Source organism: Urocitellus parryii, chromosome 4, assembly GCF_045843805.1.
Source record: "Urocitellus parryii isolate mUroPar1 chromosome 4, mUroPar1.hap1, whole genome shotgun sequence".
NCBI classification, from domain to species: domain Eukaryota; kingdom Metazoa; phylum Chordata; class Mammalia; order Rodentia; family Sciuridae; genus Urocitellus; species Urocitellus parryii.
Window position 1 is genome coordinate 176247097 of NC_135534.1, and position 26732 is coordinate 176273828.

Here is a 26732-nt window from a genome sequence, read left to right on the forward strand (position 1 = left end):
GGAGACAGAATAAGAAACGTTGGGGAGGAGGTAAAATTTTAGAGTGGATACGGATGACTTTTCTGAGAAGGTGACTTTTGAATAAAAAGCAAAAGGAAGTGAGAGTTAGCAATGTGAATATCTGTGGGAAGAGCACTCCAAGCAGAGAGAACAGCAAGTGCAAAGGCCCTGAGGCAAGTGTGTGGGTGGTATGTTGGCAGAACAGCAAGGAGGCCTGTGTGGCTGGAGAAGAGAAGTGGGAGAGAGGTGAGGTTAGGAAGGGAATTGGTCAGGCGATCATGGAAGGACAGTGGCTTGTACTCTGAGTGAGCAAAGGACATGGCCGGACTCAGCCTACCTAGGCTGTCATGTTGGGAAGGACTGAAGGGGGCAAGGGTGGGAGGAAGGCCACTGTGTAAATAGAGATTTAAAGATCAAGCTGTCCACAGAGTGAAGGGGATGTGGCCAGGCAAGCAGAGATCAACTGACCAAAGTCAAGGATGCTCACAGGGTGGGGCTGTTGAGTAGAAGGAAAAGTACCTTGGATTCTATTCCTGGCTCTGCATGACCTTGGGCCAGCCCCTTCCTCTCACTGAGCCTATCACAAAAGCCGTACCAGGGTCGCCTTGATGTGGTAGGACTCTGAGAGCCTGGATGGGGAAGCTGGGTAACCGGGCACCTGTCCTGCCGCACTCAGGAAGGCAGGGCGAGGCATCCTGCTTGTCCACTAGGGGGAGCTGTGGCAATGCTTCCTCCAGCAGAAATGGAGTTTGCCAGCTTCGTGGGGCCTCATCAGGGGAATTTCAGAAGTCCCCAGCAGGGCGCCCTGGGGGGGGGGGGAACAGATGTGCCTCTGAGAAGTTCCCATAGTGCCAGGGATCCTGGGATGGGCAGAACTTTTCCTCTTCAAAAGACATTCTGGACAGCCCAACAGCAGCTATTTAAGAAGTTGGTTCCCTGGAACCCTGAGGTTCTACCTGTCTCTTCCCATGACCCTAAATACACAAACCAAAGGGTAGCTGGGGGAAAGGTCGAGTGGGAAAGAGAAGCCAGCCTGGCTCAAGGTGCCTGGTGTCCAGCAGGCTGAATGGCTGCGGGTTCACACCTGCACATTCATGGGCCGCAGATTACTCAGAGCAGCTCCTCATACAGTCCCAGCATCTGCCCTGAGCCAGGCTCCATGCTGCAGGGTAAGGGATTCTGCCACACAGCAGAAACTCAGGCTGTGGGGCCTCCCCTTTTCCCCTAGGGAGCCAGAAGCAGCTGAGGTTCTGAATTTCTCAGGGTTTCTCTTACCTCTCCATTTAGCTCAAAGTTTAAAAGACCCAATAAGATGCCCTAAAAACAGATGGGGGTCAGGCAGGACAGCCATGTAGGGATGGCTGGGTAGTTCACTGCACAATTGCAGCGAGCCAATTGGGCAAATGAAGATTGAGATCTAGCCCGCTCTTTACTCACCAAACTCTGAATCTTAGCAGGAGGCTGTATCCACTTATGAGAAGGAAGGAACAAGGTCCTGAGAAGTGGCCTGGGAACAGCCTCAGGCAAGGTTCAAGATAAGCTCTACGGTATCAGCTCTCAATCCCACAGTAGCTGCTGCTTTCTGCTGGCCCAGAGGAGGAGAGCACACAGACAGACACAGCAGACCTTCAAAGACAGCCACACCTGCTCCCACCTGAGTTCTGTCCTTTCAACCTGCATGTATTTGGTACCAAGGATGTGTCAGGCCCAGCAGGAGGCATAAATCATCACAAGGTGGGACAGTCACGCCCTTTGCAGGAACTGAGGGAGGCCTGCACAGTTCAGGAGTGAGGCCTGGGTTGCGCTCCAGGCAGAGGCCTGATCTGGCTCTCCAGCCCTGCACTGCCTCCTGTTCGCAGGGCTCTGAGGCCTGGGGTGAGCACTTGCCTAGAATATGCGGGGGTGAGGGTGTGTGCTTGGGTCCCATCCCCAGCGCCGCCTCCCCCACCCCCAAACACACACACACACACACACACACACACACACACACACATGCACACACACTCTCACGGGAGTTCAAGGTCAGCCTGAGCAACATAGAGACTCCAACTCAACAAACAAAAGGCTCATCAAGAATAGGGGCCTTTATCCTGATGCTGCCGCTCAGGCAAGTTACCAAGAGGAAGCCAGCACTCCTCAGCTCCCTCCTCGGTGGCTTGGGACAACACCAACCCAACCTGACCTGGTGGGGCAGCAGTGGAAGTCACAGGTGGGAGAATGGAGAGTTAGCAGGGAAGTTCCAAGTAAATGGCATCACAGTTGCGAAGCAGAGCCCCCTCACTGCCCCTCTCCACATCCCTGGAAGAAGCCACAATGCACCCTCCCCCACAAAGGTACAGACCGAGGGCCAGGGATGTTTAGGAAATCGCCTTCCCTCAGAGCCTGGCAAACCCGGGGACAGTTCCACTGCCCAAGAGTACTGAGTGCTGGGCTGCGGGTGTCCTGCACATGCCACCCCGCCACCCAGTCCCCCACCCTCCACCCTGAGGAATTCCATGCACAGAGGTTCTGGGTGCAGGGCAGGGTATGCTAAGTCAGGCCTGGGAGACAAAGAAGGGGGAGAGCTTAGCAGGACTTGAACCTGGTTCTTGCGGATGTGCAGGTGGGAGAAGGTGCCCCCAAGTCCCCCGGGCCACCCAGAACCCACCAGCTGGGAGGGTCCCTGAGCCAAGGGACCACCACGCCATCCTCACGCTGGCCCCCTGCCCCAGGCCAGCCAAGGCTGGTGGCCCCAAGCGTGGGCCAGCCTCCCCCACAGCCCACCGCCTGCCCACCTCCTCCACCGGCATGGTGGCAGGCCCTGCCTGCTCCCCCGGGAGCCCGCCGCCAGGCCTGATGGCGCTGACGGAGGGAGGGAGGCCGCCAAGCTGTCAGTCTGGAGGTGCCCCTCGGAGCCCCTCCTGGCTGGAGCAAGGAGGGTGGGCCGGCGCCGGAGCTGGGCTGTCAGGGCCTTCACAGAGACGAGGCCAGAGAGGCGCTGCCTGACAGCTCGCCCACCGAATTAGGACCATTTGCATGCTAATTTCTAGCGCTCTAACGGGGCTGGCAGGCTGGCTGGGGTGTGTGGAGTGTGCAGAGAGAGGCGCTAGGCCTCCCCACCCGCCCGAGATGGAACAATGCTTGACTGATCTAGCTGCGTTAACGAGCAAATTATGGTAATTTTGTTATTACAAATGCATAGAAATTTCCAAAGCAGGCAGCCATTCAGGGCAGCTCCCTGCTCCTCCCCGCTCCTAAATACCGAGCCCCCTGTTTGTACACAAGAGTCTGGCCCCAGCTTCTGGGATAGAGATTCTCAGGGGCCAGGCTTCCCTCAGAGGCCTCCCAGGGAGGCCCTGGGTGAGCTGGTGGAGCTGGCTCTGGGTTAGGCCACAGATCCCTGCCCGCAGCTGCTGCTTCTCCAAAACCTCTCCCTGTTTATGTCCCCAGAAGTCTCTGTCAGTCCCTGGGCCTGGGGTCTAGCAAAACTGCCACAATCAAGCTGTTCTCTCTCCATTCAGAGCAGGTAACACAGACGGTTCTCCTCATCGCTGTGCCTGGGTTTTGAGAAATCCATTCCATCATGTCTGTGCCTAGACTATGGACTGGGCTTGGCACTGAGGAGAAGCTGAGGGATGGTCTGGTGAATGAATGAATGAATGACAGAATGAGTGGAGGAAGAGAAGAGAGGAGGGAAGAAGAAAGGGAAGAGGGAGGGAGAAGGAGACCAGAAGGGATCCACAAATGAGGACAATCGAGAGAGATCTGGGCCAGTCGGCTCGCTGGTGGTGCGATTAATCCAAGACTCCACCAGAGGAGTTTATTTGCCAATTGGCAACCCATCCCGGTATTTATAATTATCCACTGTAGAAATCACAATTTGCCCCAGTTTTCCTGATGATCTTCCTTTTGATTGAAGGTAATTTGGGAAGCCTGCTCTTGGAGTGCATCCAGAGGGAAACTGCTTCCAAGTCACTCCCAATTCCCAGCAGGGACGAGTGGCCGCTCCAGGGCAGGGCTGGGCAGGACAGTTCCGTGGTGCCACCCATCAAAGGCCAGTCAGTCCACTTGTGGAGCTGGGGGTGGGCAAGTGTCCATTCCTGGGCCTCCGCATGGAACACCGGCAGCCCTCCTATTTTATGATGGGGATTTCAGGTCGGGCCGATGTGATGGAAAGGTCAAGAAGCTGCCTCAAATCCATTTTGGAAGTCGGTGGGGAATAAATCATCAATTACAGAGGGAAGAAGGTCCGCTCCTGGTGTCTGAGGGAGCCGGGACTCACCCAGGGGCTGTGAGGCAAAGGCCTAGATAGAAGCCGAAGCTCCGTGACCTTAGCTGGGGTCCTGGTCAGATTTTTCTATTTGTTTGATTTTCTAAATGGGTCACAACTTCCAGAGGGAAGCTGAACCCAGAAAAAGAAAACAATCATTCCTTTTTGTCCAGCTACCTGACTCCGGGGGAAGAGCGGGGAGAGAGCTAGCACCTGGGCCTGATGTGGGGCTCAGGCTGACCCTCTGCCAGGCCTGGGCCCGGGAGGCCACTGTCTGCATCCCCTGGAGCAGGGTAGCTGAAGTCCCTGAGGAGACCAGGTCCCAGGCCTGGGGAAGGGATCTGGGCTCAGGGACACAGAGCAGGGTGGGACGAGGAGTCCTGACTTGCTGAGACCATCCCATTATTACCTAGTCTGTAGGAGGAAGAAATACAAAAATGCTTCTTTTCCTTGCTTCAGGAAGGAACTGGGGGTGAGCGGGGACAAGAGAGCAGGCTACTGCCCAGAAAGAGGGCCAGCCTGGCTCCTGCTTTGACTTGTCCCGTGACGCTGCACTAGCCTTTGCCATGTCCTCAGTGGCAAAGTCCCTGCCCATCCACTGTGGAGGGCGAGGTAGCTGTGGCATGTACAGGGGCCATCTCCAGACCTCTGTGAGGTGTGGCCCTGCCTCACCCTGCAAAATCACCCCCAATCTTGGCCTCTGATGACTGCCTGCCATGTGTCTCCTACAGGGTGGACCCACCCAAAGCCAAGGGCAGGGCCACGAAAGGCAAATGCCAATTTCTTTGCATCCATTTTTCCACTGGTTCATTCCCGGGAGTCCCCCCTGCAGGAATCTCCCACCCAAAGCACTTTTGCAAAGGCTGCCTACTCACAGAGCCCAGTGCCTAATTCTAGGTGACATGGTATTTGCTTCAACCCAAGAACCCTCTGCTTTTCTCAGATCTGCTCAAACCTCACCCTTCTCTAATGCCCCACGGAGAAAGCAATTTCTAAACTTTAACCCGTGTCCAACTCCAAATTGGCAAAGTCATCCAGCCTCAACTACTCACTAGTTGTGTGACCTGGAGCAAACCCCTCTTCCTAACCCCTGTCCTGCCTCAGGCTACAGCAAGGATCCGCTGAGGTGACGCATGCAGCAACACAGCGATAGCACAGCTCTGGCCACGTGGTGCTCATATTCTCACCATTATCGTGGACAAGACCTCAGAATGGCCACTGTCATCCTGTATCCTGCTCCGGCAGGATAATGCCTGAGGAATTTTTGACCTGGGATTGCTCTTGAGACAAAAGGATATAATAAGCTGGGCGCGGTGGCACACGCCTGTAATCCCAGCAGCTCAGGAGGCTGAGACAGGAAGATGGCGAGTTCAAAGCCAGCCTCAGCAATGGTGAGGCACTAAGCAACTCAGTGAGACTCTGCCTCTACGAAAACACAAAATAGGGCTGGGGATGTGGCTCAGGGGTTGAGTGCCCCTGAGTTCAATCCCTCACAACCCCCCCAAAAGGGTTGTCCATTTAAAAATATTTCTTCCCATCCTCTTTTCTCTCTCTTGCTCTTTTCCGCTCCTTCTCTCTTTCTTCCTCTCTTTCTTTCAACCCTCTATTTAAGCCTCTGCGTTTCGGGTCCTTTATTCGGAGCCTCTGCACATAGACTCCTTATAAAGAAAATTCATTTGTTCAGGGTCACCGCGTGGTTTTTCATTAAAAACAAATTACCCGCATTCAGGGAGGACATCTGGGCTTCGCGGGTCCCATTAATGACTATATTTCCAGCCTCCCTGGCCCGGTTGGGCTCCCCTTGCCTGTCACCCCGCGTTCCCGGCCCCAGGAGGACAATGAGAGTGACAGTCAAGTGAAAGGGAAAACATGAGGGATGAGGGCGAGAGGCGAGTCCCCTGAGAGGGGAAGGAGGGAAAAGTGAAAAAAAAAAATAAATAACTCAAACAGAGGGTAACAAGGGCCATTGTCTCAGCATCTTCCAGCAAGAAACCAGAGCAAATATCGGGGGGGGGTGCATTTAAATGGAGCTCAAGCCCTGCTTAATTACAGACTGGACCCTAAACTCTTGACTCTGGACCAGACAAGAGGAGGGGGTGAGCGCTGTATTCAAATAAGTCCACCCACATCCATTGAGCACCTACTGTATGCAGGGACTGGTCAATGGAAGATTCTGAGAGGAGTTCCAGGTAGACTCAGAAGCAACCAGGAGACGGGCACACTTGGCCACCACAGCCCTGCCGTTGCAGAGCATGGGGGTGCCATGGGGGTGCACTTGAGGGGAGGGGAGGACCCTGGTGGGGGAGCAGGCTCCCTGCAATAGTGTTTAATGTGGGCCTAGGAGGATGAGGCGGGGGGGAGAAAGGAATAGACTGGAACCCAAAGTGTTGAGTTCCCTGGTGCCCCTGCAGGAAGGGCTTCTCCTGAGCCACGAGGGACTCTGGGTCAGGACGGCCATCCTTAGCCCTGAGGGAGCCTAGGGAAGCCAAGCGATTTCCCTGAGCCCGGAGTCCTTCCAATCGGATCCAATCCCAGGCACCAGGGCTCGGTGAACTTGAGACACAAGTTCCAGGGTCCTGGCCAGCTGCTGCAGGCAGGCCATGTGTCCTGAAAAGGCACAGCGCCTCTCCAGAAAACATAAAGAAGACTGAAAAGCCCTTCACAAACTGAAGACGACAAAAAGCAGAAGACCCAGTCAACAAAATCAGAGATAAAACAGAAGCCATTGCTACTGAAGTCAAGAAGATTAGAAACTATTTTTAAAAATATCCTCCAGTCAACTAGGAAAACGTGAAGAGACTGAGCTCTCTGGGCTCAGTTAGCCTCTGAAGGAGACAGAAATGCTCCAGCCTGACAAGGGACTGTCAGATGGCAGCGGGGATAACAGGCCTGTGCTCCCTCTTCAGATAGGACAGCTCCATGCAGGTGGGGGCTGCGGGGGCTGCTGGTTGTAGAATTAGGTCATAAGCAGGGGCGGCTGGGCCTCATTTCAGGACACTCCCCTTGGCTCTCACTGCCCCTCAGGGCTGTAGGCACTGGAGAGAAATATTCCAGATGGGGTGACCTTCAGGGTAGAGGTGGTGGCTGGTCCAGCTGAGGGCCTGCAGCTCATGAAGTCTTAGACACGGGGGCTACAGATCCTACCAAGCCAAAGGGAGTGAAGCAGCCCCAGCAGACTGCAGCTGGGGTCTGGAAGGAGCAATAGTCTTAGCGACCCTGGCCCCCCTCACCCAGCCTCCCACCTCCCTCCCCTCACTCCACCTCCCAGTGGACAACAAACCTCCCAGGCTGACAACAAACTGCAGGATTATCTCCTCCCAGATCTCTCCCCTGCTCAGGAAGCATCACAGATGACTCAGAGGCTTTGAGGGGCTGCAGGCCTCCCCATTCTTTGATGTGGACAATGGCATTTTCTCACTTTCACTATTAGCAAACCTCTCTGAAAAAGCTCCTCAAACATGCCAGCACCCAGCCCTCTACAGAAATTCTGACATCCCCTTTCTAGGCCCGATTCTCCTCTCTGTCCCCAGAGTCCCTGGGCTTACTTATTACTACACCGTCCCCCTGTAGGCCCTCACCCACGAGCCTGACAAGGTATCCTTAGGCTATGCCTGGCACAGGTAAATGCTCAGTAAAAGGGAGGGAGGGGAGGGAGGGAGGGAGGGAGGGAGGGAGGGGGGATGGCTACCAACCTCATCAGCTCAAGGCCCTGGCTTTAATTATTATGGTCAACAGGTGTCCCCCAAGCCCCTCCTTCCCAGCCACCCAGGAACCATTTTATAGGAGGTGCCACCCCAACTTACAGCACATTAAATGTGCCACAATAATAATTTCTGTTCTAAAAATGAAAAAAAAACTTTTTTTTTATAATCTTGCTTTTGAAATTATTTGGCCATAAGTCATTTAATCAATGACTAATTATGATTTCTCTGCAATCAAGGCACAGACTTAGAACTCTTGCAGAGGGAGAAAAATCTAACCTAAAAGTTGTTTTAAAACATAATGAAAGTTTGATGAGCCTTAAATTTAGTAGTTAATGAAGTTAATGCTACAAAGTGTAGACATTTCATATAACATTAATTAATGCCAGCGTTCCAGATTCCCTTTTGAATTGTACAGGCAAAAGGCAAAAAACAAAATTTCAGGCCTCAAAGTGTAAATTCCCGAAAAGCTCCTAGACCTTTAGCTGGGGACTTCTCTGGGCACCCTGCGTCCTGGTTCCGGGCTCCATGTGGAACACCAACCTCATCCTCTGAGAGCTCCAGTCTGCCAGGGACTAAGACGCACTCACAAATAATGTGAGAAAAAGTAGAAGGAAAGAAGAGCAGGACAAGGGAGCTGGGCGGGATGCCTTAAGCGGGCAGACCGCCTGCTGCTGTCCAAGGACGAAGGGTTTTTCAGAGCCCTGGACACTCCTGCCCCGAGAGCACGGCCAGGCCTGGCTCCTCCCAGAGAGGGTGGCCATGAGGCCCTCTTGGCAGGTCTTTCAGCAAGAAGTGGCACTGGAAGCATTTACAGCAGAGTGGTTTAACTCTTAACTCTCAGCACTTAACTCTCAGTCATGTGTCTCTTCCACTTGCGGTAGGGGGTGGCCAGGAGCTGAGGACCGAGCTGCAGTCCCTGTCCAAGCCTTTGGATTTATCTCTTGGGTTCATGTCCACTCCACCTCTGGTCAGAATCTGACTTGACCATCAGGACTTAGGACTAAGTCCAAGGACCAGCAAGGCCATCCACTCCCCATGGGACACCATGTACCTCCCGTGCTCCGCCTATATAACCGGGTACACCAACATTTTTGGGGGGGTCCCGAAAGAACAACAAGCCCAACCTGTCCCCACTTCATCTGCCCAAAGCTCAGACCTTCCACAAATATTCCAGTTTCTTCTAAAGCAAATCCTTTAAAATCTCCTAAAAGCCATCACAAGCCAGTTGTTTTATTCTGTATTTTTTTTAAGTAAAGCAGCAGTAGACGAACAGCAGGAGGAGGCTGCAGTCGGAACCCCACGACCTCACATTCAGCCTTGGGTTTGAGTCCTGCCAAGCACCATCAGATGGAGCTGGACGCTACTACAATGTGACCCCCACCTGGAGTAGCACTGAAGGTGAAGGTGTCCTCTGCCAGTTCTGATGTCCCACTTCCTGGTCAGGCCAGGGAGCCTGTGACTTTGGGCAGGGCCCTCTTTCCCAGGTAGGACCCTGCTTCTGTGTGACATGTGTGAAAAAACAACATTTCCCAGCACCTGCCTGGGCCCACAATGTCCCCTTCCCTACCTCTACACTCCCCCAGGGGACACACTGCTTACCAGGACGGAATGGATTCTGGTCATCTCTGCTACCTCGCTTGCTCCAAGGCTCCAGATTCCTAAGTCTCTGAATCCCCATGCCAGGTGCGAAGGCCCTGAAGGTCTGTCCTGGTCTGCATAGCAGTGGTTGGGGCTTCCAGATGGGGACGTGGGATCAGCACATTCTCAGGCTCCTTCCTTCAGTTCCTTGTCCACACAGGACAGCCCAGGGCTGTGGCCTCATCACTTCAGAGACCAAATCTGAAGGGGACTGCCCACTTAGAACAGAGGTGACCGGGCTCAGGCCCTTCAGTCCAGCCAGGAGGTAACATCAGCAGGATGGACACTACTGCCTTAGCACCCTGGAGTGGCAGGACCAGGAAGACCCCTCGGGAGCATTCAGTCTAGCATCCCTACCCCTGCCTCCTATTTTAAGAGACAGTAGAAGTCCTAAGGCCACGTCCCAAAGTCGCACTGTATGGCAGCTGGGATCAAAACCAGATCTCAATTTGAGCAGGACCTTCAGGCCTTCCATGTCCTTTCCATCCCAGAATCTTTGATTTTGCCTTTTTTTTTTTTTTTTCCTTCACAAGTGCAGTCAAGAGCTCAGAAAGCCTGCATGGGTGTGTTGGTTTCTCCCCAACTCCAGGGTCACTTTGGGGGTTCCTTGGAGCTTCAGTTTAAATACAGTGTCCAGATCAGGTTACTCCAGACCCTTGTTCCCTACCTGTGAGGGCACAGGTGGTCTCACCTCTCAGTCTCATGTCCAGATCTGCCTTGGCAGAGCCTGCCCTCTGTCAAGGCTACCAGATGTGCTGCTTGGTGCCCAGAGTTTTGCAGGGGGTGAGGCCTGGTGCGGGCACAGGCCCTTTTCAATCAGGCCCAGCCTGCCCTCCCAGCTCTTCTCCTCCACCACCCCTAAGGCTTTGGCCACACAGCTCCTGCTGGATGCCTGTGCTCTCTGGCCTCTCTGGGGCTTCTCATGCATGGGTCCCTTACCCGCAGTGTCTTCTTGAACTGGCTAACCCACACTTCAAGTTCCAGCTCCAATGACTCTCTCCCCCAGGAAGCCTTCCCGATTCCTCCCGTCCACCCCAATTTTCTCCAGCAGACTCAGCGGCCCCCTCTCCTGATCTCCTGGGCACTTTGTACGTTCTTGGGTTTTAGCTCTTAGCATAGCATGTCTCTACATGTTTTTCTTACTTTTCAAGTAGACTGTGAGCTACCTGAGGGCAGCAGTTAGCTGCGTCTGAGACACCACACCTAGTCCAGAACTGGCGCTCAGTGTTTGAGGAAATGTTTGGAGAATGAACAAATGAACGAATGTGAAGTTTCATCCTTGCTGTGTCTGGGGTCAATTCCACATTCCTGGTGTGGCAGAGTGACTAGAGGCCACTAGAGGGCAGCAAAGAGTCAGGAACGAGCAACAGGTGTGAGCCCTGGAGACCGGGACAGGGTGGGCAAAGGCGTGGAAGGAGCCTGGGAGCCACCAGGAGCCCCAGGGAGAGCTTAGGAAGAAATTTAGAGGTGGGAGGAAGCAGAACTAAGAACGAAGGCCTTTCGCCCCTTGAACAAACCCAATGCTTGGGCTAGAGAGGCCCTCGGAGGGCACTGGTCCAGTCTCCCATCCGATGCCTGAGTCCCCCAACAAGCTGTCTTTGGCTGCAGCTGGCCCCTCCCAAGCCTGCCCATTCCACTGGTTTCCCTCTAGTTGCTGGGAAGGTTCTTTATTAAAAAAAGGCCCAAAAAGTGTCTCCCTGACTCCTGTTGGCTTGTTCCAGCATCACCTATGGACTTGTGCGGAATATTTTCACCCCTGGTTCACACACCAAATGAGACCCACAGAGTGGAAATGACATGTCAACTCACACAGGTGTCCCTGACTGAGCCAAGCCACCATCCTGCCTGGTGCTGGACCCTATCCCCCTCTGGCCTGCATGTCTTCCACTGAGAAGCCTGTGGGACAGGCGAGACTCAGAACCCTGGGTGATCTTGCCAAGGGCACAGAAAAAGCCCTTCCTCCTTTCCCTCCAAAAACTCTTCCCCCCTCACTCAGTTGGTGCCTAGGGAACTGCACAACCCTCATTTCCAAGGACACTCACAAATAGCAGCCGAGGCAGGGTCAGAGAGGTCTCAGAACTGCGCATGTCACGCAGCTGCACACACTTTCCACAGTACCCCTCACCTCTCTTGGGGCACACCTCCATGTCTTGCTAGGCTCCACCCCAGTGCTCTTGGCCTGCTTCCCCACCTGTCCACAGAGGGCTTTGCCTGGAAGTCTGCTGGTCTCCCAAAGTTGCCAAGTCCAAAATCTAACCTTGTTCAAGTCCAAAAACAAATACAAACCCTATTCATCAGCCTCCTCCCCAACCACATCCCCTTCTGGTCAACCCCCTTACTCTCCGCCTGGGCTGGCTAGGCTGTGCTCCCTCCCACAGGAACTCATGCCAGCAGCTGGGCTCAGTCCCCACACTCCCCTTCAGAGACCCAGGACCCAGCTTATGGCGTTCCCTTTGCCGAATGCCTTTCTCAATTGCACCAACTGTAGGTACCTCTCTGTTTCCTCCAGGCCAAGGCATTCAGGGTCTGTACCCCCCACTCTGCTGGGCCATGCTCTCCTGTGACTATGCTTTTCTCTAATTGGCTCTTCCATAGGTCCACACACTCCACTGGTCTGGGCTCCACTGGAGAGCTCTTGGTTTTATGCCTTCCAGGCCAGGCCCACATAGGTGTGCCTGCTAGGCTGCTGCCTCCATACCACACCAGGCTCAGACTCCGAAATAAGCAATGCTACTACTATTAATTGACACATATGAAGCTTAATGTATGCCAGGAAAAGTTCTAAGAATTTTTACATGTTTGATATCATTTAATTCACGTTTATTATCATCATTCCCATTATAGATGAGGAGGAAACTAGGGCCTCATCTAGTAGAGAAGTTATATAACTTGCCACAGGTCACACAGCTACTGAGAAGCAGCATATTGATTCAAAACCAGGCAGTTAAGCTCCAGAGTACATGTTCTTAATCACTCACCCTCCCATACTTCACCACATGCCTGCCAAGCTAGCAACCTGCTGCTTCCAGCCCCTGGTCAGCCCTGGCATCCTTAGCTACATTGCTCTACCCCCAAACGCATTATGGACACAGCAGATTGAGCCAAGCTCTCATTGGAAAATTCCCCATTTTTATTTCAACCACTGAGTCCTGAGTGCTCCTAGGTGCTAGGCACTCTGCCAGGAAGCAAGGATGCAGCCGTCAACACACACAGCCTTGCTTAGCGTCCAACCCTTACACACTCACACAGGCCTGAAGGGAAGCCATGCCCTAAAGTACTCCAATAGTGCTTAGTACTGTGAATGCAAAACACCAAAATGCTCTGGGAGAGGGACGGTTGGGGGTCCTGATTTAGGTGGCACATGGTGGGCAGAACAATGCCCCCTGGCCCAAAATACCTAATATCCTAATTCCTGGAAGTTGTGAATATTATGCTACATGGCAAAGTGGAATTAAGGTTGTAGGTAGAAAGAATTAAGGCTGCTAATTGGCTGCCCTGAAGATAAGGGGTTAGGTTTGGTTATCCAAGTGCGTCCAGTGCCATTACAAAAGTCCTTCTGAGTGAAGAGGGAGGCAGGCTCCTCTCTCCGTGTTGCCAGCTTTGAAGAAGAAGGACTGGGCCACAAACCAAGGAAGGTAGGCAGCATCTATGAGCTGGAGAAAGAAAGAAAATGATTCTCCCCGAGGGCCTCCAGAAGGCACTCAGTCTGTGGACACTGGACTATAGCCAAGGGAGGCCCATAATGGACTTTTGGCCATGAGAATTGGAAGATAACACTTTTTATTGTTTTAAGTCACAAATTTGTGGCAATTCTTTATGGAAGCAACAGAAAATTGACTCATTTAGCTAATGGGGGAGGCCTCTCTGAATAGACGAAACCCAAAAGGGTACAAGGGACCAGCCTTTTGTGTTTTGCACTGGGGATTAAATTCAGGGGCACTTAACCACTGAGTGCATCCCCAGCCCTTTTTATTTTTTGAGACAGGGTCTCACTAAATTCCTTAGAGTCCAGCTAAGTTTCTGAGGCTGGCTTTGAACTTGCAATCTTCCTCCCCCAGCCTCCTGAGTTGCTAGGATTACAGGCATGCACCACCACTACACCTTGAGTCCTTTTTTTGGGGGGGGGGTGGAGTTACTGGGGATTGAACTCAGGGACACTCAATCACCCAGCCCTATTTTGTATTTTATTTAGAGACAGGGTCTCACTGAGTTGCTTAGCACCTCCTGGTTGCTGAAGCTGGCTTGAACCTGTGATACTTCTGTCTCAACCTCCCAAGTGGAGCCGCTGGGATTACAGGCTGTGCCACCCAGTCCAGCCCCTGGGTTGAGGTCCTTTAAGCACAGAAGCCACAAGTGTGGAGGGGGAAGAGCTGGTGCCTCATTCCTCCTGCCAGAGTGCAGTAGACCCTGTGCCTGCCCCGTCCTGCAGCTGCTCCAGACCCCGACTCTGCCCTCAAGCTCTGCTCCATCTCACCCTCTCCTCCTACTTGTTTGAGAGAATAAAAGCTGTTAGTTCAGTGAGCAACTTAACTGAAAGGCATCTTGAAATGAAGTCCACCAGTCCATGGCAAACAGAGTGCCCAGGACCACAGGGACCTGGCCATGTCCCTCCATGCATGTTGCTCCAACAGGCCTCCCATCAACCAGCTTCTGCATCTGCTGCAACCCAGGGAAGAAAGACCATGATACTGTCTGGCCTTCCTGGCACTGTGGCCTAACACCCCAAAACAAGAGTCAAGTAAGGGGGTCATGGGACAGGGCACATGACTGTTTTTAAAGACGCTTACCTTGTTTCTTAGACTCACTGAAGCCAAAGGCAGTGAACTCCCTTTCTATTTCCTCTCCAGCTCAGAATTTTTAAGAGTTTCAAATGCCATGTCAATATCTGTTGTGTTACACAAATACCTTCAGGCAGGAATCAAGCAGTTACACCCATCAAGACACTATGGAATCTTTGGTGCAAAACTTTTGGCATTTGCTGAGACTTGATGAAAATAAAATCTGAAAACTGTCTCCATTCTAAGCTGATACAACATATCGGATATGCTTTCTTCAACATACCTGATCAGCAAAGGGCTATCTACAGAGTTTGCAGAGCTGCAGAAACAGAATCTACAAACATTAAGGAACAATTAGAAGCCATGTTTTGCAGACGTGGGGATGCCCTGGAGCCACAGGACAGACAACACCCTGATGACCAAATCCAATTCAAAGAAAGCATGAACCCAAGCCAACAAGCCAACATTAAATACAGAACAATGTTGTGTCTATTTTTTCAGGTCCCCAAAGTTCAACTGCCCAAATGCACCCTGGAGACAGCCCCTCCTTTGTGTGTCCTAAAAGCAAACAGGATAAATGGAAGCCTTAATTTATAATCCTTTTTTTGGGGGTGGGTGGGTACTAGGAATTGAACTCAGGGGCATTCAACCACAGAGCCACAACCCCAGCCTTTTTTATATTGTTTAATTTAGAGACAGGGTCTCACTGAGTTGCTTAGCACCTCACTTTTTTTGCTGAGGCTGGCTTTGAACTCGTGATCCTCCCGCCTCAGCCTCCTGAGCTGCTGGGATTAGAGGCATGAGCCACTGCGCCTGGCTGCCTTTGTTTATAAAGGGAAGCAGTGTCAGTTGATGTTTTTCAGAGCCTACATGGGAAAGCCAACCCGGAAGGTTTCCAGTTTCTCTGTAGATTGCACTGCCGAGCCTGCTGGAGGTGAGGAGGGAAGGTCATTCCATACCTGAAACTGACCACTGCGGTTGAGCAATCTCAGAGAAAGGGAAGCCGGAGAAACAGCTCCCCAGAAAGCTCAAAAGCTTTCTCCAAAGTGCCAACAGTCCTGCTGGGTCTGCAAAATGGGATCATCACCTTCAGCACAGTCACTATGAAGTGAGTGCCTCCTGAGCTCAGAAGCCAGAGAGGTAAAGAATCAGAAATCTGAACAAATACAAAGTTGAAATTCCTAATCCCCGGAACCTAATATGTGAATGTCATCTTATATGATGGGGCACAAAGGGGGATGAGGGTCTTTGCAAATGTGATTAAGTTAGGATCTTGTGATGGGGAGATTATCCTAGATTATTCAAGGGGGTCCTAAATGCACAAATACCCTTATAAGAGAGGAGATGGGGGAGACTGGCACACAAAGAAGGTGATGTAAAGATGGGGCAGGGGGGGCCACCCTGTAATGCCTGTAATCCCAGCGGCTCAGGAGGCTGAGGCAGGAGGATCACGAGTTCAAAACCAGGCTCAGAAACTTAGCAAAGCTAAGCTAAACTCAGTGAGACTCTGTCCCTAAATAAAATACAAAAAAGGGCTGGGGATGTGGCTCAGTGGTTAAGTGCCCCTGAGTTCAATCCCTGGTGCTTAAAAAAAAAAAATTATGGAGTAAGGAGAGGTCAAGACCCTAGACTTGGAGTCAAGTACCAGACAAGGGCTGCCAGGAGGCATGGACAGTCACAGAAGAAAGACCTAGGTCTTTTCCTAGAATGTCCCCGCAGCCCTGCCAACACCTTGATTTGGGGACAAGTCTTACCAATTGCAAAATTCTGGGCTCTATAACTGTCAGAGAATAAGTTTCTAAGTCATGAGCACCACATTTGTGGAGATTTGTTACAGCTGCCACAGGAAACTGATACACAGGCCCATGTAATTTTCCCTGCATCTCCTCCTTAGCCTGCACTCAGGAAAGGACCTAGAAGGAGCTATGGACTGTGAAGGGTGCAGAAGGTAAGAAGGTCCCTATGAGAGCGGTGGACATGGGCAGAGCTGATGGGGAATAAACTTTAGCCCCCAGTGGAGGCCACACCAGGAAGTTTCCTGAAGCCAGTGATGTTTGCACTTGGCTCTGAAGGATGAAGCTGGATCCTGACAGGTCGAGCAGGAAGTAATCCAATCCAAGGCACAAAATGAGGAAAGCCAGTGACCAGTAAGAGTCCAAGGCCTGCTGGGAATCAGCAAATGGTCGGGGTGGAGAGCTGAGAGAAGAGGCCAGGAAAGCCAGCTGGGTCCATATCCTGCTATGCTCAAAGGGCAGAACCTTGGCTCTGCCAAAAGAGGGGCCTTCTCTGAGCTGGGGACAGTGCTCACAAAGACAATATGCTCAGGCTGCCCCAAAAACAGGTGTGGAAACTACCGTGGAAACCAGAGACCCAAATACATGACTGAGGAACAGGAGCTAAGGGTTGTGCCCACTGAGCTCAGCGTCCCAGCCCTGGTGCTGAACTGGCACCAAGTACTGGGAGGTGCCAAAGAGAAAGCAAGGAAGCCAGGCAGGGAGAGGAAGAGGAGAAGGGAAGGGAATAGAAATACAGAAGAGGGAGGAGTCGAGATACTGGGGCAGCAACTCCCTGGCCAAAATTCTTATTTTCCTCCCTCTATACTGTACAGCCTCCCTCTGTGCCAGAGGACAGAGCGCCAGGGGGCCCTGTGGTCACCCCATCCTGCTCCTGCCAGCAGAGTAGGTCGGGCTGTGCCCTTGCTGGGTCCTGTGAGTCTGGCTGCCACCACGAATGGATGAGGAGCCTTCACCCATTCCTGCAGGGGCTCTGCCAGGCCCACAGCCATTTGTGTGGAACCTGGTAATTAGGGCTGGAGGAATCAAGGGCGAGAGGGCAGGCTCTGTTTGGATAAACTCGAGAAAGTTCAGACGCTTCTCTGAACTAGGCCTCTTAGGGGTCTGCAGCTGGAGCTGGGAGGCCCAGCTGGGTGGCCTCGGTTTCACCTACTAACATGCCCTTAAGATGGGGCATGGTGCTGCTGCTGCCTCCCCTTCTGCTGTCACTGAGAATCAGAGTTGATAGAGAGCACAGAGGCAGCACTGGGCACACGAGAGGGGGAGGCTGCAGGGGATCAATTTCTCACCTGCAAGCTGTGTGGCCGTGGGCAGCTCCCTGACTTCTCTGGGTCTCACACCCTTGAGTCTGCCCACCTCGCAGGGTTGTTACGTCAAAGGATTCTAGAGAAAGGACTTCCCGTTCTATAAAATGCTGCATGAATATGAAGGGCCATTCCCGGGTATTTCTTGGGAACTGTCCTACTTGCTGAAGATTGGGCCACAGGAAGCTGGATGGGAAAGGATGTCGTGGGCCCCACCACCTCTGATTGCAACATTTCCCTGGGATCTGCCACGGGCCCATCCTTGTAGCAGAAAAGGCGAAGGTTTTGCAGGTGGAACCTGGCAGATCTTCCTGGCATTGGCAAGGCCCAGGGCAAGAGCACACACGGAGGCCATTTCCCATATGTCTCATATTTAAAAGTCATAAATCAAGCTAACAAACCGTTAAATGAAATATGCTCCATCCTCCTACCTTGTTAAATACATCTTCTGCACAACCTGGAAGTCCAGGGTGGAATTTAGATTCCTGGAACGACTTGGTGTTCTGTGCCAGGATGTGCCGCCTGGGGGAAGCCCACCCTGCCGTGATCTCACCTGCTGCTGGCCCCACCCCATCACCACACAGGGCTTCCTACACACCTGTGGGATACTGGTCCTCACATCCAAGCCCTGTCCACATTCCCATTATGAGCCAGTCCTCAAGCCTAGGGGCTCACACATGGGTGACATGGGCGATCTTTAGGGGACAGCCCTGGGGAAGAGGCATGAAGACACTCGGTCCTACTTGAGGCAGTCTCTAGTGTGTGCTGGAAGGTGGGGTGCAGACGCCTCCCCTGGTCCTGCAGACTCCCCTGGTCTGTGGGATGCGGTGGGGGCTCTGTCCTGGCAGGGCTGCAGCAGTTCTCAGAGCAGGCATCCTTTTTGCCTGGGTCTAGGGTGGGTCTACCCAGCTTCTAGTGGTGGCCCTGCTTCCTCGTTTCTGGGTGACCCAGGCACTCCCAGCCCCTTTCTGGACTCAAGTTTTTAAAATAATAATAATAATTATTATTAATTATTAGCAAACAATTAACAATCACTAATAAATAACCACTAATAAAGCAGGAGGAAGAGCGCCCTGCCAGCTTCTCAGGGCTATTGTGAAACTCCAAAGAGAAAGTGGTGTGGGGGGGGTGGGGATAAGTCCTCTGGCTTTTCTAGTTTCCCAGAGAGTCAGTGGTGTATTAGGTCCAGGCACTGAAAAGAGGTGTGACCCCTGCGAAAGGCCAAATGAGAAAATGCTGCCCCATAAAGGACGTACAGTGACATCTAACGGAGACCTGATTTCTCCCCAATTTTTGACATCTTTCATAAAAGGGTACTTGGGTATCCCTGCTATGCTAATGCCCTGAACACCCGGCCACCCCACACCTATGTGTGCCCCAGCTCCACGATGCGAGGGGGTGTGATGTAGTGGTCTCCTTTACAAATTTCTTGAAACCAACACTTCGCTGGCCAGAGGAGATTAGGTTTCAGTGGGGTTTAGTTTATAATCTGGTGACCCAAACCCAGCAGCCAACCTGCCAATCTTGAATACACCATCCTCCACCCAAGGAATAAGATGGCCAAGAGCAGCTCAGGGGTTTCTGCCACATGAATTGGGTGGGAGAGAGAGGGAGGAGGGAGAGGAGGCTGGGGAGAAGCCCCCCACTGCTGGCCCCGCACCCCTCTGTGTTCAGACTCCCCACGTAGCCAACAAGGGGCTGGCTGAGTGACAGTCGAGGACTGCCTCTCTCTGATGGCCTCCCCGTGCTGCCGCTGCCTCTGTCCCAGACCCAGCCTCAGGGAAGAGGCTGAGCCAGACCTGTGCCTGATTTATTCAGGTCTGCTTCTCAGAAGCGCCGAGGTCACCCGGGCTGTTTGGGGGGATGCCCCCCCCTCGAAACCCCGTCCGCGTCCTGCTGTGGAGATGTGGACAGTGCAAACTCACCAGGCACCATCCCTGTCAGCGTCGGCGCCGAGTAGCTGCCCTGTCCGGCGGGGGGGACGTGCGGAGGGTACCCGGGGAGGGTCGTGCTTGCCAAGTCGCGGCCTGAGGAATCAAAGCAACAAATCACAGGGTGAGCTTCTCCGCGGCCAGCTGCTCGTGTCCAAAGCTCCCCGGACACGTCTGCACATTTGTCACGTCCGGACGCTGAATGCCAACGTGCCCCCGGTTTCCCCCTCCACTCATGCGTGCTCATGTTCACACACACACACACACACACACACACACACACACACCTCCAGCCACCCTGGCTTCACTCAGCAAGAACCCAGTCAGGGCTCTGGCCTGTCCCTGGGAAACCTGAACCCCTCGGGGAGGACGACCGGCAAAGGTGCCAGCCTGCCAGGGCCGCCTCCTCCCCAAGTGACTTGGACAGTCCCAACTTCTCGCTGTTGCTTCTGAGGGGCCTTCTGCACAGTCCCCTTCCTCCAGCTGTACCGTCTGACACCACCACCTTCAAAGACTCTCCAAATGCCTCCCTCCTCCTCTTCTTTGATGGCCCCACAGTGGGCAGTGGCATTTCCGCCTCAGTCCCTCCAGCCTCCGTCCCTTGGCCCTGAGCCGCTCCTTCCCTCAAGGCTGATTCAGGAAGCACCTCCCGACTCCAAACACCTCTCTGGGACTGCGACTTGGAGTGAAGGCCTCTGTCTTCAAGGGGTGGCCACTCCAGCCATGAGAGTCCAGCTCTTTACAGGCAGCCACCCCTTGCGGTAGTGATGACCCATATTCCACACTAGGAAGCCTGCCTTGTCATAAGACGTGGCACTAAGAGAATAAGCCTGTGCTTCATCCAAGGATCCAAGAGCACTTGCTTCCAGATGAGGCTGGAGAAACCCTGAGGCAGCTGAGCACTGTGAGGGAGGCACTGCCGGGGTCCGTCGTCTCTTAGGGTGAGAGTAGGGCCTGCAGCCCTTCAAACTCCTACAGCCAGTTATATGTCCCAAGGTGACCACAGGTAAGAACAATTACCTAGATGCGGGGGTCACACTGTTCTGTGATTACCGTTGGCCTTGAGGGCAAGACACCACCTTTGAAGAGGGAATTAGCAGTTTTTCCTAAAAATAAGGGATACACTCACTGCCATCCGTCCTGTTTAGTGGGCAGGAAATGAGGTGGCCTGGGGACTAGGCCAGCCTCTTCTGGGTGTGGACACTGAGGACGGGGATGGGGGTGGGGAGAGTAGAAGAGGCCCTGAGATTGTGCATGAGCAACCACAGGCCACACCCAGCCGGACTAGGCCCTGGAGTGCCTCTATAGCCTCCCCTAGGGTCGAGCCACACACAGGTTGATGACGCTGAACTGAGCCCCACAAGTAGATAGATGGGCATAGGAGAAGGGCCACCTCTGACAGATGCCCCCCAAAGAACAGCCAGCGTGTGGGATAAGCCCTGAATAAACCAAGAGGATTCCTTCAGTGCCATCATTCAAAACCATCCAGCAGCTGAGATGGATGCTGCCGCATGCCACAGGATTCTGCCTACTGTCCAGAACTTTCCAGAATACTAGGCAGCAGCAGACAGGAGGCTCCCCTTCCCTCTGCTCACTGCCTGCCTGGCTTTGGACTAGGCATCCTGGCTGAGTCTCTTCACATGAGGCATTGTTAGTGGGGAGCAAACACCTAGGGCTTACCTCTGGGAGACCTCCGTCCCCCACAAGAATGCATCCATCACAGCTATCGTGACTCCCCGGGAGAGCCCATGTTAAACAGCAAGGGAAGCTGGCAGAACCGGTCATGCTGACAATGTGGAGGAAGAAGGTTTGCCCTGACCAGTTCTGCTGTGCCTCTCCTCCAATCCAACCCCCACAGCACTGGGTGGCAGCTCCCATTTCTACAGGAATGGCAATGGGCCCAAAATATTTTCTAAGTGAAAGAAAGAAGCGGCTCTGCTAGAGGAGCAGGAGCTTTCGGGAGTCCATAAGAGTCCCCTCATCCGTGCTCAGGAATAAATGCAAGAAGGGATCTGGGAGTCATCTTGACCAACCCCTGTGACCATTTTGCAGATGGAAAAAATTGAGTCCTCGTGTTGGGGGAGGGGAGCAACTGACTCCGGTCTCACAAGAACAGGTGGCAGAGTAGGTACCTCAGCTCTAGTTTCCTAACAGCCCAGACCTCTTCTACTCAAGCTGTGCCACGGTGGGGTGGGGAGCACTCCTGCGCAGTCTTCCCCACCCACAGCTGTCAGAAATTCAGAGGCCTGAAGGCTGCTGGAAAGGCACCCAAGGAAGCTGAGTGATCGCAAGTCACACTCCTCAGCCAAAGATTGAGATGTCAGTGGCCAGAATGGGAGACAGGTAGAGAGGACAGCCAAGGGCAGGGGCTGGCCTGATGAGCAGGCTCCCCCACCAATCAGAGGAGCATCTCCCATCCTGGCCCCGCCCCCAGGCTCACACCCCTGATGATGAAAACTACCAACACTTACATAGAAATTATAAAACAAGAGCCCGTGTCCTAAGTATTTTAATGGTTAACTCCTTTAACCCTCTCAACAACCCCATGAGGAAAGGTACTAATACCATCCCCATATATAGGAAAAAGAGACTTGTCCAAGGCGGTGCACTACTGGCCAGGACTTGAAGCCAAGCAATCCAGTGTCAAACTCCACTCCACTGCCCTGCGCGTGGGCCTGTCTGCTCCGGTGCAGAAGCTCCATTGCCTCCCAGCTGGGACACTGTCACCATTACTTACTGGCTCCAGTTTGTAGAAGGAAACTCAACTGCACAGTTTTTATGGGTAAACGGTTGGGGATGGAGGCTGGGACATAAGAGGGGGACTCCACATCTGCCTCCTAAAGGGTGGAGGGCCTTGTCCTGATAGGAGCCTGCCTGGTGCAGAAGCCCACGCTTCCCAAAGCTGCTTAGGATAGATGAGAGGATGCTGGGAGGGAAGCACAGTGGATCTGAGGCAAGCTGGGCCTGGAGTCCAGCTCCCCTGCCTCCTGGGACTGGGTTCTCCCTTCAATAGCTGGCTGCCCTTTTGGTCATGTTTGGTCAATGGTTTCTGACACTGTTACATATGCTCTAAAACCTTGATCCCTCTAGCAAAGGTTCAGAAAATCAGAGCCTCACTGAAGCACTCAACTCAGAAAGCCGGATAAAAAAGCAATAAAAAGAATCAAGGGAAAAGAAGAAGAAGGAATCGATAAAGAAAAAGCAGAAAATAATGAATTAGGAAACAGAAAAGCAGACCCAACAATAAGCACAACCAAGAATGGCTATTTGAAAAGACCAATAAAATAGACCAACTAGGCCAAGATTTTGTTTTTAAAGACACAAACATCAAGATAAGGAATGAGGAGAAGATATGACCAGAGATACAAAAGAGATGATATGAAGAAGAAGAAGAAGAAGAAGAAGAAGAAGAAGGAGAAGGAGAAGGAGAAGGAGAAGGAGAAGGAGAAGGAGAAGGAGAAGGAGAAGGAGAAGGAGAAGGAGAAGGAGAAGGAGAAGGAGAAGGAGGAGAAGGAGAAGGAGAAGAAGAAGAAGAAGAAGAAGAAGAAGAAGAAGAAGAAGAAGAAGAAGAAGAAGAAGAAGAAGAAGAGGAGGAGGAGGAGGAGGAGGAGGAGGAGGAGGAGGAGGAGGAGGAGGAGGAGGAGGAGGAGGAGGAGGAGGAGGAGGAGGAGAAGGAAAATAATACACTTCACACTAATAAATGTGGAACTCTCAACAAAATGTGTAACTTTTTGGAAAACATAAATTACCCAAAATAACCTAATAACAGGTAGAAAATGCCAGCAGCTCAATAACCTTGGAAGAAATAGAAAAAAAAAATGTCCTTTTAAAAAGTAAGACCTTAATCCAGGTGTGGTGGTGCACTCCTATAATTTCAGCAGCTGGGGAGGCTGAGGCAGGAGGATTGCAAGTTCAAAGCCTTAACAACTTAGCGAGGCCCTAAGTAACTCAGTGAGATCCTGTATCTAAACAAAATTTAAAAAGAGTTGGGGATGTGACTCAGTTGTTGAGTGTCCCTGGGTTCAATCCCTAGTACAAAAAATAAAATGCTAGGGCTTCATCCATTTTGCTTGTTTTTTTAAATTTTTTTTTGTACTTGTAGATAGACAGAATGCCTCTATTTTATTTGTTTATTTTTATGTGGTGCTGAGGATCAAAACCAGTGCCTCACGCATGCTAGGCAAGTGCTCTCCACTGAGCTACAGCCCCAGACCCCGTTTTGCTTTTTAAGGGGCAAATTTTAGTTAGTTTTTATTTTGGAAAGTTCTTTTAAATCCTCAAGGTACATATCCTTCTGTTATTAAACTTTCCCCAGATATAAAAAACCAACACCTCTGAATCCATTTCACTAAGCTAACATCATGCTGATATAAAAACTTAAGAAAGGTAGCACAAACAATACAAAGTGAAGGCCAGTTTCACTATGTACTAATACAGTCACAAGTTACTTGGGCTCTTCATTCTTGCTACTATTAACTTATTACACTGATTGAGTGTAATCACTGATAGAGCGATATTAGAAACACAACAGAAAGCCACAATCAAATGAGGTTTATTCCAGGTATGCAAGGATGGTTCAATATTAAAATATTGGTCAGGCTCTCAGGTTAATATATCAGTCTCCAAATCCCACCCTTGAGCGTCTGATCCTGTGTGGAGCCTTTCTAAGTCCTTCAAGTCTTCCAAAGATGCCCTTGCTCCCCACCCTGTCCCCAGTGCAAGAGAGGCATGGAGCCGGGGAACCCACAAGATGGAGGTGAAGATACTGGTGATTACCAAACAGCTCTTATTATGTACACTCTTCCTCTTTTACATGCATTAATTCCTAGGGACTCTATGAGGTGTCAACAATTATCATACGCACCTTACAAAAGAGAAAAAACTGAAGAATGAAGAGTTTGACATGTATGAAGACACGAATTGGGTGTCAACATACTTTATATATAAACAGAGATATGAAAAATTGAGGTATGTATGTGTAATAAGAATTGTAATGCATTCCACTGTCATTTTTTTTAAATCAATAATAATAAAAAAAAGAATGAAGAGTTTAAGGAACCTGTCTATGGGGACATCATTAATAGGAAACAGCGAGGCTTTGAACTGATGTGGGACACTGGGATCTTTTGACCTGATGACAATAGAAACAAAATAGAACTGGGTGAGAAAACACACAGGAGAGGCTTTTACTGGGGCTTCCATTTTAGGAAGGAAGACACAACTCCAGCAAGAAGACATCAGGCGGCTGGCCCCCTAGAAGAATGAGGGAGCCCGTCTTATTGGTTACAGCAAGCATGGGATGGCTGACGAGGTGTGCTCAGCTCAGGCATTGGCCCTGTACTAAAGGAAGTTACTGCAGCTGTTCAAGAGGAGGGTGCCTCTGCAACGCAAGCTCACACTGTTGAGGGTGGCACATGCCAAGCCTCCTGGGTCTGCTATCCGGCCATGAGTCACAGCCCATGAGTGCATTTTCCCTTTGTCCCTAGGGTGGTCCCTGACTCAGAACCAAGGTGGCCTGGCCCCAGCCTGAGCCTCTGTTAATGGGGAGAGGGGCTGGCAGGTAGGAGAAAATGGACAGAGAAGGAAGGCTGAGGAGGGGGATGGATTAGTCAGGTGAGGAACGGGAAGGGAAGAGCAGGGGAGAGCAGGAAGGGGAGAGTGGAGTCACGGGCTGTGGGAAGCCAGACCCAGGCTGGGTGTCCATGCTCATTTGGGAAGAAACTCGCCAGCATTGTCTGCCACACTGAGCTCACAAGGGCAGGGTTGCCAGGTGCCTGGCACACAGCAAGCGCCCAATAACAACTGTCTGCAGGAGGCAGGACAAGGCCACCCAGAGCCCTTTGGCTGACTCCAGTCCCATGCTGGCTTCTGAACTTTTGTGGGACTCTGGACAAGTCACGCTCCCCTCCCCCGCCAGCCTCAGTCTCCCCAATTTTAAAAAGAGGTCTGAGGCCAACATATCCCAGGGCCCGATAGTCCTAGTGTCCCAAGTGAGCACACACACGCAAAGGGCAAGGGAGCCCCGCATGCAGCTTCCTGCCTTCGTGGTCCCTCCGCAGCTCTGGACTCTCTACGCATCCCTTTGGTGCCTGTGCCTGCCGCCCGGAGGGTTGGAGATCTCCCGCACTGGCAGCCAGCTCTCCAGCTTCAGCCCCACAGGGGCTTTGTGCCAGCTCCAGCCTTGCCCAGGATTCGCCATCATGCCAGGGGCTCATTCCTGTCCAATCCCTCCTCCCAGCCACTGGGATGACACTGTACTGTGAAGAGCTGACAAATGGCCACACATATTCCCCAAATAACTCTGTCCCTGAGCCCCCCATTACCAAGGGGCTTCTTTGTGTTGGCTGCATTTTTATCCAGAGAATGTCCCTAGAACCAGAGGCTTCATCCTGTGGCTGCATTTACTTTCCATGGTCTAGTCAGGGGCGCCAAGGGCCCAGGTTGTCACCATGGTGAGCAAGGAAGTGAGGGACTGACAGCTGTCTGTGTCATCTGAGTTCCTGAATCGCTCCTGCTGTCAGTCATGGTGGGGGGAGGCTGTTGATGGACATTATCCATTTCATCCCCAGCTTGCAAAATTCCACATGGGAAGTGACAGGGGACTGACTGCAGGTCTACATACAAAGCAAGGCAGCAGAGCACAGTGACTAGGAGTGTCAGGACCACCAGGCGCAGATTCTTCCTACCACTTTCCAGCTGTGTGACCTTGAGGGAGTTCCTTAGTCATTTTGAGCCTCAGTTTTCTAATCTATGAAATGGGGATAGTAATAGCCAATACTCAGACTGTGAGCCAGGTGCACATGTACTTCCTTATTCCTCACCATGACCCTATTAGAAGACTACAATTAACCAGTTTTGTTGAGAGGGGAAATTGAGGCATGGAGAGCATAAGCATATGGTCTCATGGCTGGTAAGTGAAAGGTGAGGTCTCAAACCCAGTCAGCCTTACTTGTAAGCCTGCGCTCTCCACCTCCACCCCTCTCACTGGGCTGCTGCGAGGATTATGGGAAGATGTGAGCAAGACTCGTGTGGCACAGTGTAGAAGATGGGGTGCTGGGCCCCAAGAACCCCACTGGCACACCATCAACTTGGGAAAGATGGTAATTAGACTTCAAAAATTTGGAATCTCTCTCTCTCTCTCTCTCTCTCTCTCTCTCTCTCTCTCTCTCTCACACACACACACACACACACACACACACAAATAGATACCAGGAATTAAACTCAGAGGCACTTAACCACCTAGCCACATCCCCAGCCCTTTTAAAATTCTTTCTTATTTTGAGACAGGGTCTCATTAAGTCCTTAGGGCCTCACTAAGTTGCTGAGTTTGGCTTT

General features: G+C 52.1%; 1 protein-coding gene across 1 annotated transcript in view; it reads right to left on the minus strand.

The window, feature by feature from the left end:
- The window catches only part of Pax5 (paired box 5), a 180078-nt gene that overhangs the window by 21473 nt on the left and 131873 nt on the right, over nucleotides 1-26732 (minus strand). Inside the window, exon 8 of the mRNA XM_026415205.2 lies at nucleotides 19392-19493. Coding sequence (XP_026270990.1) covers nucleotides 19392-19493 — 102 coding nt within the window. The remainder of the gene's footprint in view (nucleotides 1-19391; nucleotides 19494-26732) is intronic.